The 17,010-nt window shown below is 37.9% G+C and overlaps 1 protein-coding gene across 1 annotated transcript; it reads right to left on the reverse strand.

Annotated features, from left to right (window-relative positions):
- Window positions 1-3,958: 3,958 nt before the first annotated feature.
- On the reverse strand, window positions 3,959-6,672 carry LOC109159786. The gene is made up of 2 exons (XM_019307898.1): window positions 4,908-6,672; window positions 3,959-4,863 (listed from the first exon to the last, which is right to left on the reverse strand). The coding sequence occupies exons 1-2, from the start codon at window positions 6,670-6,672 to the stop codon at window positions 3,959-3,961; spliced, it is 2,670 nt and encodes an 889-aa protein (XP_019163443.1).
- Between the last annotated feature and the right edge of the window lie 10,338 nt (window positions 6,673-17,010).

The following is a 17,010-nucleotide window of genomic DNA, read 5'->3' on the forward strand; positions in this document are numbered from 1 at the left end:
AAAAAGAAGGGGCACATGAAGAAAGATTGCATCAAGTACAAAAAGTGGATCGAGAAGAAAGGTATTCTATCCTCATTCGTTTGTTATGAATCTAATATGTCTGAAGTTAACACTAATACTTGGTGGATTGATTCTGGTTCAACAATCCACATTGCAAACTCTTTACAGGGAATGCAGGATCTAAGGAAGCCGGTGGGAAGTGAACGAACCATCTTATCAGGAAACAAGATGGGGTCACAAGTGGAAGCCATTGGAACATGCAAGCTTATTTTAAGTAGTGGCTTTGTTTTGATTTTGAATAAGACATTTTATGTACCAAGTTTCTCCCGAAACTTGATATCTGTTTCTAGACTTGTGCCGTTGGGTTTCTCCTTTAATTTCCAAGACAAGCGTTTTGATATTTTCAATAAATCAACATGTGTTGGATACGGTACATTGTCTGATGGTCTTTATCGTTTAAATTTACAAAACAATACCAATTATAGCTCATTGCATGTTCACTCCGGTTCCAAAAGATCGAGTGTTAGTGAGAACTCTTCTATGTTATGGCATCGGAGATTAGGTCATATCTCCCTTGAACGTATAAAGAGATTAGTAAATGATGGAGTACTTAGTACTCTTGATTATACTGATTTCGAGACTTGTATAGACTGCATTAAGGGAAAGCAGACGAACAAGTCTAAGAAAGGTGCCAAAAGGAGTTCAAGCATATTGGAAATCATACATACTGACATTTGCTGTCCAGATATGGATATGCCAGGTCAAAAGTATTTCATCACCTTCATTGATGATTACTCGCGATTTACCTATGTGTATTTGATTCATAATAAGAATGAAGCGTTGGATGCCTTCAAGTCTTTTAAGGCTGAAGTTGAGAACCAATGTGGGAAACGAATACAGATAGTAAGATCCGACAGAGGTGGTGAATACTATGGTAGGTACACTGAAAGTGGACAAACACCTGGTCCGTTTGCTAAGTTTCTTCAAGAATATGGGATTGTTGCCCAATACACCATGCCTGGTTCTCCGGACCAAAATGGTGTTGCTGAAAGAAGAAACTGCACGCTTATTGATATGGTGCGGAGTATGCTTAGCAACTCAAAACTTCCTAAGTTTTTGTGGGCCGAAGCACTTAAGACGGCTACGTATATATTAAACCGTGTTCCAACCAAGGCTGTCCCAAAGACGCCATTTGAGTTATTTAAAGGTTGGAAACCGAGTTTGCAACATATGCGTGTTTGGGGATGCCCGTCTGAGGTGCGGATATATAACCCACAAGAAAAGAAGTTGGACCCGAGGACTATTAGTGGTTTCTTTATTGGATACGCACAGTCCTCCAAGGGATACAGATTTTATTGTCCATCTAATTCAACTAGGATTGTGGAATCAAGAAATGCTAAGTTTCTTGAAGATGACATGATTAGTGGGAGGGATCGGTTCAATGATTTGATTTCTAATCATGATCATATTGAATCATGTCCTTCTACGTTATCATATAGGTTGATAATAATTTCAAACACCCCTCAAGTTGAAACGGGTATTGAACGACCTATTGAAGAAGTTCCACAAAATGCTAATATTATTCCAATTGATCAACCAATTCAGGAAATTCCTGAAGTGGTAATTGAACCGCTAACTTCTCAAGAAGACGGTAGTTCAACTTTAAGGCGATCTACTCGTGGGAAAAGACCAGCAATTCCTAGTGATTATATAGTGTATCTGCAAGAGTCTGATGTTGGAGCCGAAAATGATCCTGAAACGTTTTCACAAGCCATAAACTGTAAAGAATCAGATTTATGGTATGAAGCCATGAAGGAAGAAATGAGTTCCATGCGAAGCAATAGGGTTTGGGACCTTGTTGAGTTGCCTAATGGGGCCAAGGCCATTGGCTGTAAATGGGTCTATAAGACTAAAAAGGACTCATTAGGCAACATCGAGCGATACAAGGCTAGGCTCGTTGCTAAAGGATTTACTCAAAAGGAAGGAATCGACTACACGGAGACATTTTCTCCTGTGTCAAAGAAAGATTCACTTCGTATAATTCTGGCTTTAGTTGCACATTTCAATCTTGAACTGCAACAAATGGATGTGAAAACGGCGTTCCTTAATGGTGATCTAGAAGAAGAGGTTTATATGAAACAACCTGAAGGATTCTCTTCTAGTGAAGGTGAACATTTAGTTTGCAAGTTAAAAAAGTCCATCTATGGTTTAAAACAAGCTTCCCGCCAATGGTATATAAAGTTTAATGGGGTCATTTCTTCATATGGATTTATTGAAAGTCCCTTAGATCATTGCATATACCAAAAGACAAGTGGGAGTAAAATTTGCTTTCTTGTTTTATATGTGGATGATATTCTACTTGCAACTAATGATAAGGGAATGCTGCACGAGGTTAAGCAATTCCTTTCTAAGAACTTTGATATGAAAGATATGGGCGAAGCATCTTATGTCATTGGCATAAAGATCCATAGGGATAGATCCCGGGGTACTCTCGGACTATCGCAGGAAACCTATATCAACAAAGTCTTAGAAAGATTTCGGATGAAGGATTGTTCACCAAGTCCAACTCCTATAGTGAGAGGAGATAAATTCAGTTTGGACCAATGTCCAAAGAATGATTTTGAAAGAGAATCCATGAATAATATTCCTTATGCTTCAGTTGTCGGATGTCTCGGGTATGTTCAAGTCTGTACTAGGCCGGACATCGCCTTTGCTGTTGGAATGCTGGGACGATATCAAAGTGATCCGGGTTTAGACCACTGGAGAGCTGCAAAGAAGGTTTTAAGGTATCTCAAGGGTACCAAGGATTACAAGCTTGTGTTCAAACAGATGGATGTTTTGGACATTGTTGGATATTCTGACTCGGACTTTGCCGGTTGTGTTGATTCTCGGAAATCAACTTCGGGGAACATTTTTATCATGGCCGGTGGAGCTGTTTCATGGAGAAGTGTTAAACAAACTCTTGTCACCACTTCAACCATGGAAGCCGAGTTCGTTTCATGTTTTGAGGCTACATCTCAAGGTGTATGGCTTAAGAATTTCATTTCGGGGCTTAGAGTTATGGACTCTATTTCTAAGCCATTAAAGGTTTATTGTGACAACTCAGCTGCAGTCTTCCTGGCTAAGAACAATAAATGTGGGAGTCGAAGTAAGCATATCGACACCAAGTACTTAGCTATCAGGGAGCATGTTAAAGATAAGAAAGTGGTCATTGAGCATATAAGCACTGAGTTGATGATTGCTGATCCCTTAACTAAAGGCATGCCACCATTCAAGTTTAGGGATTTTGTTGAGAAAATGGGACTTGCGCCCACTTTGTAAAGTTTGTATACATACAGTTATTTTTATGCAATTCTTAAAGCATTCAGATATTTTCTCATTATTATATTGTGCACATATTGTTGAGAAAATATATATCTTATGGACCTGGAATAAACATAAGGTTTATCACTTAAGTTTTGGTTAAAGCACATAAAGTACTTAGAGAACAAGTTACATTGTGATTATAGTAGATACTACTCGTATTAAGAGGACATATCTCTATGGTTCATGTATTTTGTTTCTTTTAAGTTTGTTCTTGCACCAAGTGGGAGAATGTAACATCTTACCATGATTGGTGCAAGATTGGTTATGGCCTTAATAGCCATTAAAGAGTGCTAATGGTAACAGTTGTAACGGTTACCGTTACAACTGTTACAAAGCCTATATTGATGGTTAGATAGGCTATATAAGTGAGGTCCTCCCACTACTCAAGTACTGTCAATATACTGACAAAATATACACCATCCTATTATACTTGAGACAAGTGGGAGTCACTCTGCCCAAATCACTGCAGAAATTCAACTAAGACATTATACAACAACACAAAGGCAAAACAAGCAAACAACTATGGCTGGAGGTTAGTCCTTATTATCACATATACAATGTTGTATAAATGTATATGTGCCCATTAATTCTTTCAAATTGACCACTTACTATCAATAGGATCAGAAATATAGAAGACTTGTTTAGCTTGAGATGCAAGTATAAAAGGTTCATCATGATATCCTAGTCGACCAAAATCAACTAAGGTAAAACCCAAATCATCTACACGAACACCCTGCCTGTTATCAACCCAAGAACATCGGAATAGAGGAATCCTAAACACCTTATAATCAAGTTCCCAGATTTCATCAATGACTCCATAGTATGACATAGTAGCATCTACCGGGTTAGTATCTTTAGCACTAGAATACTCTCTTGATTGTGCTACTAATGTCACTCCACTATTTTGCACTATACTTTTTTGATCTTGACGTTTTGTGTAAAACGTATACCCATTAATATCATATCCCTCATAAGTGCTCACAACTAATCCAGGGCCATACGCTAACCACCTAATGGTTTCAGTGATATTATTTGGCACTTGAGATAACTCTTGCATCACTGTATCTTTGAACCATGTGATAAATGTACAATTGTGTTCTTTTGTCACCCACATTTCACCCTTAGAAGGATTTTGTTGCCTTATAATAGACAAGTGTTGTTCCAAACATGGATGAACCTCAGAAAGGTGCTGCAGTACGAGATAATGTGCTTGATTTCGGATTATTTGACTTGGGACATGTGTTTTGAACCCAATGGTACCTTTTCCTGTGAGTCTTCCCTCATGACGTGATTTAGAAACACCAATGGACTGAACATTAGCCAAATAATCAGTACAGAAATCAATGACTTCTTCAGCGCCATAAGCTTCAATTATACTCCCTTCTGGCCGATATCGATTTCTGACATATCCTTTCAAAATTCCCATGTATCTCTCAAATGGATACATATACCTCAAGAATACAGGACCACACATTTTAATTTCCCACACCAAGTGAACTGTTAAATGCACCATAACATCAAAAAATGATGGGGGGAAATACATTTCAAACTGCATAAAGTTATTACCACCTCAGCTTGCACAGAATCCAACACCTCAGGATCAAGAACTTTACTACTAATGGCATTGAAAAAGTAGCAAAGCTTTGTAATAGCTTGTCTAACATGGTTAGGTAATATTCCTCTAATAGCAATAGGTAACATATGTTGCATTAGCACATGGCAATCATGTGATTTCATACCAACTAATTTAAGGTCCTTCATTGAAACAAGCTTTTTAATGTTAGATGAATAGCCAGAAGGAACCTTGACACCATTTAGGCAACTACAAAAACTTGTTTTTTCCTTTTTAGATAGAGTATAACAAGCTGGAGGTAAGTATGCCATCTTTCCAGATTCTTGAGGTGCTAATTGAGTCCTTATCCCCATTTCTACCATATCTTTTCTAGCTTTAATGCCATCTTTCGTCTTACCCTGAATATTCAACAATGTCCCGATAATGCTATCACAAATATTTTTCTCCACATGCATTACATCAAGACAATGTCGAACAGATAAATGCTCCCAATATGGTAAATCCCATAATATAGACTTCTTTTTCCAAATACCCTTTTGACTTGTTTTTGAAGTTTTCCCCCACACATTATCAATGTTTTTGACTCTTTCATAAACAACATCCCCTGATAATGGTAAGCGAGCAACTCCAGTCTCAGATTTTCCATTGAAAGCTTTTTTCCTCTTTCGATAAGGATGGTCAATAGGTAGAAAGGTTCGATGACTCATGAACACATTCTTCCTACTGTTGTTCAACCAAAGATCAACTGTTTCTTCTTCATAAACAGGGCATGCCTTAGCCCCTTTAGTAGTATACCCTGACAAGTTACCATATGCTGGGAAGTCATTGATTGTGCAGAATAGCATGGCTCGTAAAGTGAAGTTGGTTTGACTATGAGCATCAAATACTGTCACACCTTCATTCCACAACATCTTTAAATCTTCAATAAGCGGTGCCAAGTACACATCTATGTCGTTTCCTGGTTGTTTAGGACCAGATATTAACAATGATAACATGATGTACTTGCGCTTCATACACAGCCACTGAGGAAGATTGTAAACTGTTAAAAGAACTGGCCAAGTGCTATGGCGACTGCTCAGGTTACCATGAGGATTCATTCCATCCGTGCATAGTCCAAGCCTAAGATTTTGATTTTCAGCACCGAAATCAGGAAACTTCTTATTAATGTTCTTCCACTGAGGAGAATCGGCAGGATGTCTCAACTTTCCATCTTCTTTTCTCCCACTAGCATGCCATTGCAAATTCTTCGCATCCTTTGCATTTGCAAACAAACGTTTGAATCTTGGAATCACCGGTAGATACCACAACAACTTCGCTGGAGAACCTTTCTTCTGGTGGTCACATGCATCATCAAGCCCTTTTCGTTTATAACGTGATGCTCCACACTTCGGACAAACATGCATGTCTTTATATTGATTCCAATACAAAATACAATCATTTGGACATGCATGGATCCTTTCAATCTCCATACTCAACGGGCATAACATTTTCTTTGCTTCATAAGTTGAACAATGAAGTTCATTCTCATTAGGAAGCATGCCCTTTAAAAGCTCTAATAACTCCGTGAAACTCTTATCACTCCACCTATTTTTTGCTTTTACGGTATACAATTTAAGCACTGCCGATAACTTTGTAAATTTACTACATCCAGAAAACAAAGGTTTTCCAGAACTCTCAAAAAAACTTTCAAACTCTTGAGGCATTTCATTCAAATCCCCTTGCATATCACACATCAATTCATCTAGCCGGTCATTGTCTCCATCATTTCCAACATTATCTTCATTACTTTGATCTTTCTCTACATTTTTTCTACAGTTTCTTTGATTTGTACCCTCACTAGTAGGTACAGTTTCACCATGCCATATCCACCGGTCATATCCTGGCTTAAAACCCCGACGTATCAAATGACTCTTAATTGGTTCAGAACTACGAAACTTTTTTAAATTTCTACAATCATAACAAGGACACACTATATAATTTTCACCAATTTGACTTGCATATTCCTCGGCAATTTTTATAAACTCTTGAACCCCATGAACATATTCAAGTGTATTGTTTTTTTTATACATCCAACTCCGATCCATATCTCCTGTAATTCATAAAAATACAATCCATAATTAATCTAAACTAAACTAAGAATACATATATTTCTTAAAAAACATATTTATATACAAATCCATATAACAAAAACATATTTGTTATAAACATAATCAAATTCGTATGCATTTATATACATAATACACAAATTAATAAATTTAAAACATATTAATAATTAATAGGTTTACTTACTAAATTAATTTGTATAATTATAAATATACAACATATTTGTCTTTTTACTCTTTTGGGCAGAACATACTAATTAGATTATAACTTAACTTTTTTACTTCCGTAAAGTGTTAAAAGTTCGTGAAGGCATAACTTTTGACTCGGCTGTCTGTTTTGGACAAATTTTTTTTCAAATCGTGTATTTTTTCTCTAAAAAATGCTTCTTTTGTTCTTAATTTTAATTTTAATTTTTTTTTGTAATTTCTAATATACATCTACATACATGGAAATTTATAAATATATTAAATATTATAATTCCTTAACAGTAAACATTTTCTAACAAATATCATAACTTTGATTTATAATAACAAATAACAAATAATAATTATAACAAATAACAAATAATATTTATAACAAATTAATAAATTAAATAACAAATAACAAATAATAATTATCAAAAAAATAACATATAATATTTATAACAAATTAATAAATTAAAATCATTAAAAAAAAAAAAGAAAAAAACCGAACCTGCGTGGGCAGCAGCGACGGACCGGTGGCGGCGGCGCTGGGCTAGAGACGCCGTCCGGGGCTGGTGGCGGCTGGAGGCGCTGGAGACGCCGTTCGGGGCTGGTGGCGGCTGGAGACGCTGGGCTGACGACGACGACCGGGGTTGGTGGCGGCTGGGCTGGAGACGACGGCGATGGAGGAGTGGAGGACGACGGCGCTCGATCTGCTGTGACGGACGGCGGCGACGGACTGCGATGGTGGCTACGGAGATGACCAGTGGCGCCGGCGACGTGGTGGGAGGAGTTGTTTGGAGTGGTGGTGGGGATTTGTTTGGAGTGGTGGAGGGTTTGTGTCCGATTTTTGCTGCATCTGAAGAAGAAACCCTAATAATAGGAGTCCAAAGTTACACAGTTTGGACGCCTATTGTTTGAGCGGTTTAATAATAGGAGTCCAAAGCTCTACAATTTTGGACGCCTATTATTTTACCTTTTAGACGGATTACTAATAGGAGTCCAAAATTGTACAACTTTGGACGCCTATTCATTTTAATTTTAAAAAATAATAATAATAAAAATAAAAATTGGCATTTTAATTACAAAAATGCCACCGCATTACACTTTAGGAGTCCAAAGTTCTACTTTTGGACTCCAATAATATGATTTTATTGATATTTTTTGTACTAGTGTCATAGACATGCTCATAATCAATAAAGCGAGGTTCATACTCACAACATGTTCCATGTCCACATAGGACATAGCCAAACCGAAGCATACATCAAAGAGTCATCTCAACGACCCGAATCATAGTGGACCAATGTGGAGGACTCCAAATCTTCGATCACATACCATAGAGTCATCGCAATGACTAGGACCGCAGCCCAATGGAAACAGATCTAGCAACTTTAAGTGTATACACCCCCTATTGAGATTCCAAGTTCAACGGGTTAGTCACTATTTCTGGAAACGGGGATAAGTTTTCCAAGTTGCCCACAAGTCATAAGTATCCAAATGGCAATCCGGAGCTTTAAACCCACTACCAGATCAATTCACACATAAGTCCCCACATTGTCCACTTTACCAATTCAATCATCTCATCACATCCAAATCTAACATCTTAACAAGAGTCAATACACACGGAATCTAGAGATACAACAAAGCATAGAATCCACACAAGGTGGGTACCACAACGTCAACGGATAATCTCAACAATAGCTTAATCATGGAATGATCAATAAAGTACCACATTTGTCCAAGATCACAACTCAAGGGATTCAATCAAGAGGTTTCAATGAAAGACATGAAATGAATACTCAACAACAACAATGGACTTCAATCCAATACCAACATGATTGGCAATCCAAGTTGCCAATCCTCAACAAAAAAGAACAAACCATACATACTAGCATAACGACATCAAAACTAGCATGCACATCAAATGGGTAAACCAAAATGGCTCCAACGAACCTTCAAGACTCATATTAGTCCAACGAATCACAAGGTTCGACCCTAAGCACGATTCAAGACACCAAATCCTAACATGGATTCCTAAAACATCGTTCTAGACATACGAAACATCGAGAAGACACTCAAAAGCTCAACAATCCAACAACGGGAGGTCAAAACATCAAATACCAAAAGGAAAGAACCACGGGGAAAACAATTCCCCGCAGGTGGAGCCATGGGTAGGCCACCACCCGTGGTCTTGCCCGCGGGGTACAGCCCCACAAAGCCACGTTCCCCGCGGGTGGGGCGGCGGGTAGGCCACTGCCCGCCGTTCCGCCCGCGGGTACAACCCTGTACACCACATTTTCCCTTCGGGAAAATTCATCTCCAAGGTCAAGTTCAAGTCCAAAACACCCAAATCCTCACATACAACAAAGATATGACTTGAACCCAAGAATAGCTCAAAGGAGGGAATTCAAGAACCCTAAATACAAGCTCTTAACATGCATTATCATAAGATCATGCATCAATGTTAGGAATAAATTGTAATAGATTTTGATAAGCCATATTGTAATTCGTAGATCCCCAATTTTATTTTATTAGACTAAGTCGAGTCTTAGACCAAGAAAGGGAAAAATAAATTCATTAATTGAGGAAATGGATGAAGAAGATATCAAGCCAAAAATCAAGAATTTGTCAAGAGAAAATGGCAAACAGAAGAGGAAGATGTATGCATATGAAATTTGAGAAAATCACTCAAGAAATCCCGAAGAAGAAAGAACGTGACTAGAAGTTTGCATGAAGCTATCTTGAAGATCAAGCATCTATGGAAAGAAAGGAGTACACTAAGTGAAACTAGAAGACGACTAAAAGGCTGTACGGACGAGATGGTAGAAGCTTGAAATATTATGTGCAAGGTCATAGGTTCAAATCTCACATCTCACATATTTTGAAGAAGCCAAGTTAAAATTCCATCTGATCAAGTAAGAGGCGATGGTTTGGCCGAAGGGATACAATTTTCAAGTCAATGGGATGAGATTTCAAGGTCAATGGGATGAGATTTCCAATTTGACTATGGGATGAGATTTGCAAAATCAAAGGGAGGCCGAAGGGATACAATTTTCAAGTCAATGGGATGAGATTTCCAATTTGACTATGGGATGAGATTTCAAGGTCAATGGGATGAGATTTCCAATTTGACTATGGGATGAGATTTCAAGGTCAATGGGATGAGATTTGCAAAATCAAAGGGAATGAGATTTCCAAATTGACTAAGGGATGAAGTTTACAAGTGAAGGGATGCAGTTTCTCAAATTGGTATCCCAGACAAATTGGAACCCCGAAATTGAAATTGGAACCCCGAAATTGAAATAGGGATGCAATTTCATAAGAAGAATTGAAGTTCAAATTGGTACAGGGAAATCAATTTGAAGGGATGAGATTTACAAGGCTTCAATTCAATTAGAGATATAGATTGCAAGGGATGAGATTGCAATTTCAATTCAATTAGAGATATAGATTGCAAGGGATGAGATTGCAATTCCAAATCAAGTAAGGGATGAGAATTCAATTGACAAATCTAGCAAGGGATAGAGATTTCATTTCCCAAAATAGAAAGGGATGAAGTTTCACAAGGGAAGAGATTTCCAAGTCAATTGAAGAGATGAAGTCTGGAAGCAGTATACAGACCCAGATACACGAAAAACAGAGGAAGATATTAGAAGAAGTTGCAGGAGCAAAAATACTAGTCTAACTAGTAAGGGATTATATTGGAGAATATATTTTGAAGATAAAAATCCCAAGAGGTGTGAAACATCAAGCTCAATTTGAAATATCTGACAAGATCTGCAACGTTATCTTATCTTCTGACAAAAGACTATACAACTAAGCAAAATTCGAAAATGAGACCGTTTCTTTCCAACGGACGGATTCTCATTACCAGCTATAAAAGGATGAAGATTGAAGCTTTGGAAAGCAGAAGCAAGAACGCAATAGAGCAAGAATACAGAGCTAAACAGAGCATACAAAATTCAAAGAAAGCTTTCCATCTCAGGAGCTTAAATTGATATATCTTTTGTGAGATAAACACTCAGAGTGATACAGAGCTTAGAAAAGAAATATCCAAGAGTGTTGAAATCTTCATCAACTTCAAGAGATTAAGCGCATCAACGAAGATCATCTACAGAATCTCAAAGTTGGAAGCAAGGCAAAACTTGTTTTGGAGCAAAACAAGGGAAAGGAGGAAAGTAACACGGAGTTGTGAAATCCTGGATTGTCACACGGAGCTGTGAGATCCGAAGCAGCAGTGTCGGGAAGACATTGGGCGTGATTGGTGTGGGCTTGGTGATCAAAGCACCAGATCACGGAAGATACGTTTCTACCGGATCGTAGAAGACGGGGGGAAAGTAGCACGGAGTTGTGAAATCCTGGGAAAGTAACGCGGCGACGTGAAACCCGAAGCAGCAGTGTCGGAGGCACTGGGCGTGATTAGTGTGGGCTTGGTGATCAAAGCACTAGATCACGGAATTCATTGTATCTTGGAACCAAGAAGTGGTGGATATAGTGAATTAGCTCTTGGAGAAAAGAGCAAGTGGAGTAGGAGGATTACATCACCTCGCGAACCACTATAAATTGCCTTGTGTTCTTTACTGCTTTCTTTACTTACTGCTCTTGCTTGCTTCTCACGTCAATAATCTTGACACGATCTACACACACACCGTATCGTTTATTTAATTCCGCTGTGCACCTGACTCTAACAATCTAGTTAAGAGTCTTGGTTTATCTCTGGCTTACCTTTTGTTATATTGTGCGAAAAAGTTTGAAAGTCTATTCACCCCCCCCCCCCCCTCTAGACTTTCACCTTACCTTTTTTGGGACCAACAATTGGTATCAGAGCTGGTGCCTATCCGAGTCAGAATTTGTCTCTAATCGATACCAACAATTAGTATCAAGAGCAGGTTGCCTAATTGGGTCAACCTTGTTTCTGACTGCTAGGCAGATCCATCTTACCCAGTGTGTGTAAATTGGATTATTTGTCTCTCGTATCCACCGAGAAGATGAATAAAGATTTAGCTCAAAATCTATTATTCTCGCTTGATAAATTTGATGATTGGAAAGTTCGTATGCAGGTTCATCTATCAGCTCTACACGATGAAATGTGGGAAGTTATTTCCACTGGCCCGATCGAAATATTGAAAGTAAATACGGCTTTTCTTCTATCTCCGGATGCTCAACAATTCGTACCAAAGCCAAAACCGGAATGGACACCGGATGATAGAAAAAGGAACAATCTTGACAACATTGCCAAAGATATTCTGTTCAAAGCCATTGATGATACAATATTCCCAAAGGTTCGAAAATGTAAAAGTGCAAAAGAAATTTGGGATACTCTCATCAAGATCGGAGAAGGAGATGAACAAGAAAAAGATAACAAGCTCACTATTGCTATGAAGAAGTTCGAGGACTTCAAAATGCTCTCAAACGAATCCATTGTTGATATGGAAGCTCGAATGATCAAAATCCTTGGAGAAATTAATGACATTGGCAAAAATATTAGCCAAAAGGAAATTAATCTCAAAGTTCTACGAGGCTTACCATCTACTTGGGATATGAAGGTTACGGCTATGCGAGATCACCGAGATCTAAGAATATTGTCAACCGACAAATTATTTAGTGATCTTAAAGCATATGAGTTCGAAATGAAGGCCAAAGATGATGAAGTTCATGAAATTCGAAATCCAGCTCTAATGGCCGAACAACCGTCAACCTCCAGGTCAGTAGATAATATTGATTTTATAACTGACGAACAATTTGCTCTTTTTGTGAAAAAGTTCAAAAGGTTTATGCGAAGAGGAGACAACAAAAATTCTGCTCGTGGAAAATTCGTCTCTCGCACGACACAAGAAGATAAAGTCGAAGAAAACAACAATTTATGCTACAATTGCCGCAAACCCGGACATTTCAAAATAAATTGTCCGTATCCGATCGTTAGCAAGTATCAAGGCATAAATGTTGAATCTACACCGAATAAATCCGAAAGCAAAGATCGAAGGTTCAAGCGCGACAAAAGAAAAGCTCTCGTTAGCAATGAACCAAATGAAAATGATGAGTCGAATGGATTGTCATCAAGTGATGAAAGCTCAAGTTCGGAAGATGACACGGCTCTAATATGCAAATCAATTGAGTTGAGTTCAAGTGAAGAGTGCTTTATGGCTCTTGGAGCAGAGGAAGAAGAGGTAACATCTAATTCTTTCAATTCTGTTAATTCCTCTTTTTCTCGTGAATCTATTGGCAGTCTAATGCGAGATTGTCAAGAGATTATGCTCACTCATCCTCAACTCAAGGAGCGCAATAATATTCTAATTCTTGAAAAAGAAGAGATGAATAAAAAATTGCAAGATGCTTTACTTGAAGTGAGTAACTTGAAGAGTGAAAATATTCAACTTCAAGAAGAGTGTAAATCAAGAGAGGTTAGAGAACATAACCTTCGGGCTACCATTGCTACGTTTACTAATTCGTCCAAAATTATGGATAAAATGGTAAACATGCAAAAGCCATCAGGAGATAGAACCGGAATCGGTTATGACTCCACATGTTCTCAAACCCCTCCGAAACTGACTAATCTTACTACTCCTTTAAACAATAAAGTGCAAGTAGTAAAATTTGTTAAAAGTCAGTATAACACAATGAGACAAGGACTTGGCTATCAAACAAAAGCAAAGTTGAATGTTGAAAGGCCGAACAGTTCAATACTACGGTAAAGCAACAAAAATTCTTCAAGCAAAGATATGCCAAAGAGTCAAGTGCAAAAAGAATTTTTAGAAAAGAGGGAAGCTTTTCTAGAAATAGAGATGGAAGATTTTATTCCACTCAAAAGGATTGGCTGTGTAAATCTTGTTTTAATGCTTCTTATAGACCAAAGCAACAATCCTCTTCCCAGGTGCCTAGATATAAAAATGTTTTTCAAAACCCGGCGCCAAAAATGTTTTCAAAAGTTAATTATGATTATCGTATTTCAAATGGTTACAAACCGCCTTATCTTAATTCAATAGGATCAAGGTGGGTTTGGTTACCAAAAATTGCTAACAACAAAGGACCCAAGCAAGTATGGGTACCTAAAGCCAACTAATCTTTTTTGTAGGATGTTTGGTACATCGACAGTGGTTACTCACGCCACATGACTAGAAATAAATCATGTCTAGTGAATTTCAAGAAAATCGATGGACCAAAAGTTATATTTGGAGGAAATCAAAATTATGGAACTACAAAAGGAGTTGGTACAATTGAAAGAAATGGTTTGAAGATCGAAGATGTTTCATTTGTTGAAGGCCTAAAATTCAATTTGTTGAGCACTAGTCAATTTTGTGATAAAGGCTATCTTGTGGAATTTTCCAAAGATAATTGCCTAATCAAAAATGAGCTCTCAAATGAAGTTGTGCTCACTGGAAAAAGGCGAAAGAATATGTATGTTGTTGATTGGAGCACAAGCAAAGATTCAGTATGCTTAATGGCCAGAAATTCGAATGAAGCAAATTGGGAATGGCACAAAAAGCTCAACCATTTAAACATCAAGACCATCAATCAGCTTGCAAAGAAAAATCTAGTTGAAGGATTACCAAGTATCATCTTCAAGAAGGACCAAGTGTGTGATGCATGCCAACGCGGAAAGCAAATCAAATCATCATTCAAGTCTAACACGCACGAATCAACATCAAGACCGCTAAGCTTGTTACACATGGACTTATTTCGACCGGTTGATCCAATAAGTGTAAGTGGTAAGAAATATACTCTTGTTGTTGTTGATGATTTTTCCAGGTACACTTGGACCGTGTTTCTCAAGAAGAAAAATGAAGTTGAACAAGTGTTACCGAAGCTGTTGAAGCAACTACAAAATGAGAAAGAATTGCAAATATCAAAAATTCGAACCGATCGTGGAATCGAGTTCGTGAATGGAGTTATACAAGCTTTTTGCAATTCACATGGAATTTCTCTGCCGCTAGAACACCACAACAAAACGGTGTTGCCGAAAGAAGAAACCGGACGCTTAAAGAAGCCGCACGAGTGATGATTACTGCAGCCGGTCTCCCGAAAAGATATTGGGCGGAAGCTATCAACACTGCTTACTATACGCAAAATCGAAGCATGATCCATAAGCAGTACAAGAAGACGCCATATGAGCTATATAAAGGGAGAAAACCAAATATTGGTTATTTTCATATTTTTGGATGCAAGTGCTTTATTCATATTAATGATAAATTGCATCTAAAAGCTTTTGATGAGCGTGCAGATGAAGGAATTTTTCTAGGATATTCGACTACCAGCAAAGCATTCAGAGTGTTGAAAAAAAGAACAATGGTAGTTGAAGAATCCATACACGTGGTATTTGATGAAAAATCACACGTCAATATTGATGCTTTGGACGAAAAAGGCGAAAATATTGAGCAAAATGGTAACAAGTGTCATATTGATTTTTGTGATGCTGATGATACGTGTGAAGAAAATATTTTGCAGGGAATGGATGAGTTGGAAATTAATTTTCTAGAAAATCCCATCTCTCATCCAGTAAGAAATGAAATGCGGGATGCAATTGGTATTGAAATTGCAAATCAACCCAGGGATGCAGTTGAAGTGGAAATTGCAAATCAGCCCTTGGATGCAATTACTGGAGAAGTTGGAAATCTAGAAAATGAAGCAGAAATTCGAAACAGTGCTACCTCTTCTCAACCAGTAAATCCACCCAGCACCATGCACCCTTTTGAACCAGACTTAAGATGGCTCAAAAATCACCCACCAGATTTAGTGATCGAAAATGTTCGAGATGGCGTGAAAACAAGATCATCTACCATGGAAACATTGTTCACATGTTATCTATCTCAGATTGAACCAAAAGAAGTGGACGAAGCTCTAAATGATCCAAGTTGGATTGACGCCATGCAAGAGAAACTCGATCAATTCAAAAGAAATGATGTTTGGGAACTTGTTCCAAGACCAATGAACCACAATGTTGTAGGAACTAAATGGGTCTTCCGGAACAAAGCAAACGAAGAAGGCGTGATTGTTAGGAATAAAGCAAGGCTCGTTGCAAAAGGATACTCTCAAGAAGAAGGAATAGATTTTGATGAAACCTTTGCACCGGTAGCCAGACTTGAAGCAATCAGAATTTTTCTAGCCTACGCCGCACACAAAGATTTCACCGTTTATCAAATGGACGTGAAAAGCGCATTCTTGAATGGTCTACTCGAAGAAGAAGTTTATGTCAAACAACCCCCAGGTTTTGAGGTAAAAGGCGAAGGTGATAAAGTCTACAAACTTAAAAAGGCATTGTATGGGTTGAAACAAGCACCTAGAGCTTGGTATGATACCTTGTCAATGTTCTTGATAAGCTGTGGATTCACCAAAGGCCTTGTTGACAAAACTCTATTTAGAATTCAAGATGGTGATCATATTTTATTAGTGCAAATATATGTTGATGATATTATTTTTGGAAGCACTAACAATTCTTTGTGTGAGAAATTTTCGAAGCTTATGCAGAATAAATTTGAAATGAGCATGATGGGTGAATTGAATTATTTCTTGGGCTTACAAGTCAAACAATTGAAGGAAGGAATATTCATCAATCAAGCAAAGTACACCCGCGACTTGATAAAGAAGTTTGGCCTTGATGGAAAATCATCGATCAAAATTCCTATGAGTACATCAATAAGGCTAGACAAAGACGAAGATGGAAAAGATGTCGAACAAACGAAGTATAGAGGAATGATTGGTTCACTACTATACCTCACTGCAAACAGGCCGGACATTTCTTATGCTGTGGGAGTGTGTGCAAGATTCCAAGCAAATCCAAAAGAAAGCCAC

Source organism: Ipomoea nil, unplaced genomic scaffold (genome assembly GCF_001879475.1).
Source record: "Ipomoea nil cultivar Tokyo-kokei standard unplaced genomic scaffold, Asagao_1.1 scaffold2845, whole genome shotgun sequence".
In the NCBI taxonomy this organism is placed as follows: Eukaryota; Viridiplantae; Streptophyta; class Magnoliopsida; order Solanales; family Convolvulaceae; genus Ipomoea; species Ipomoea nil.

Coding starts and splice junctions, on each gene's coding strand:
- LOC109159786 (XM_019307898.1), bottom strand. CDS start 6,672: ATGTGTGATATGCAAGGGGATTTGAATGAAATGCCTCAAGAGTTTGAA. Junction 4,864..4,907: donor AACTTTATGCAGTTTGAAAT/GTATTTCCCCCC, acceptor TGCATTTAACAG/TTCACTTGGTGTGGGAAATT.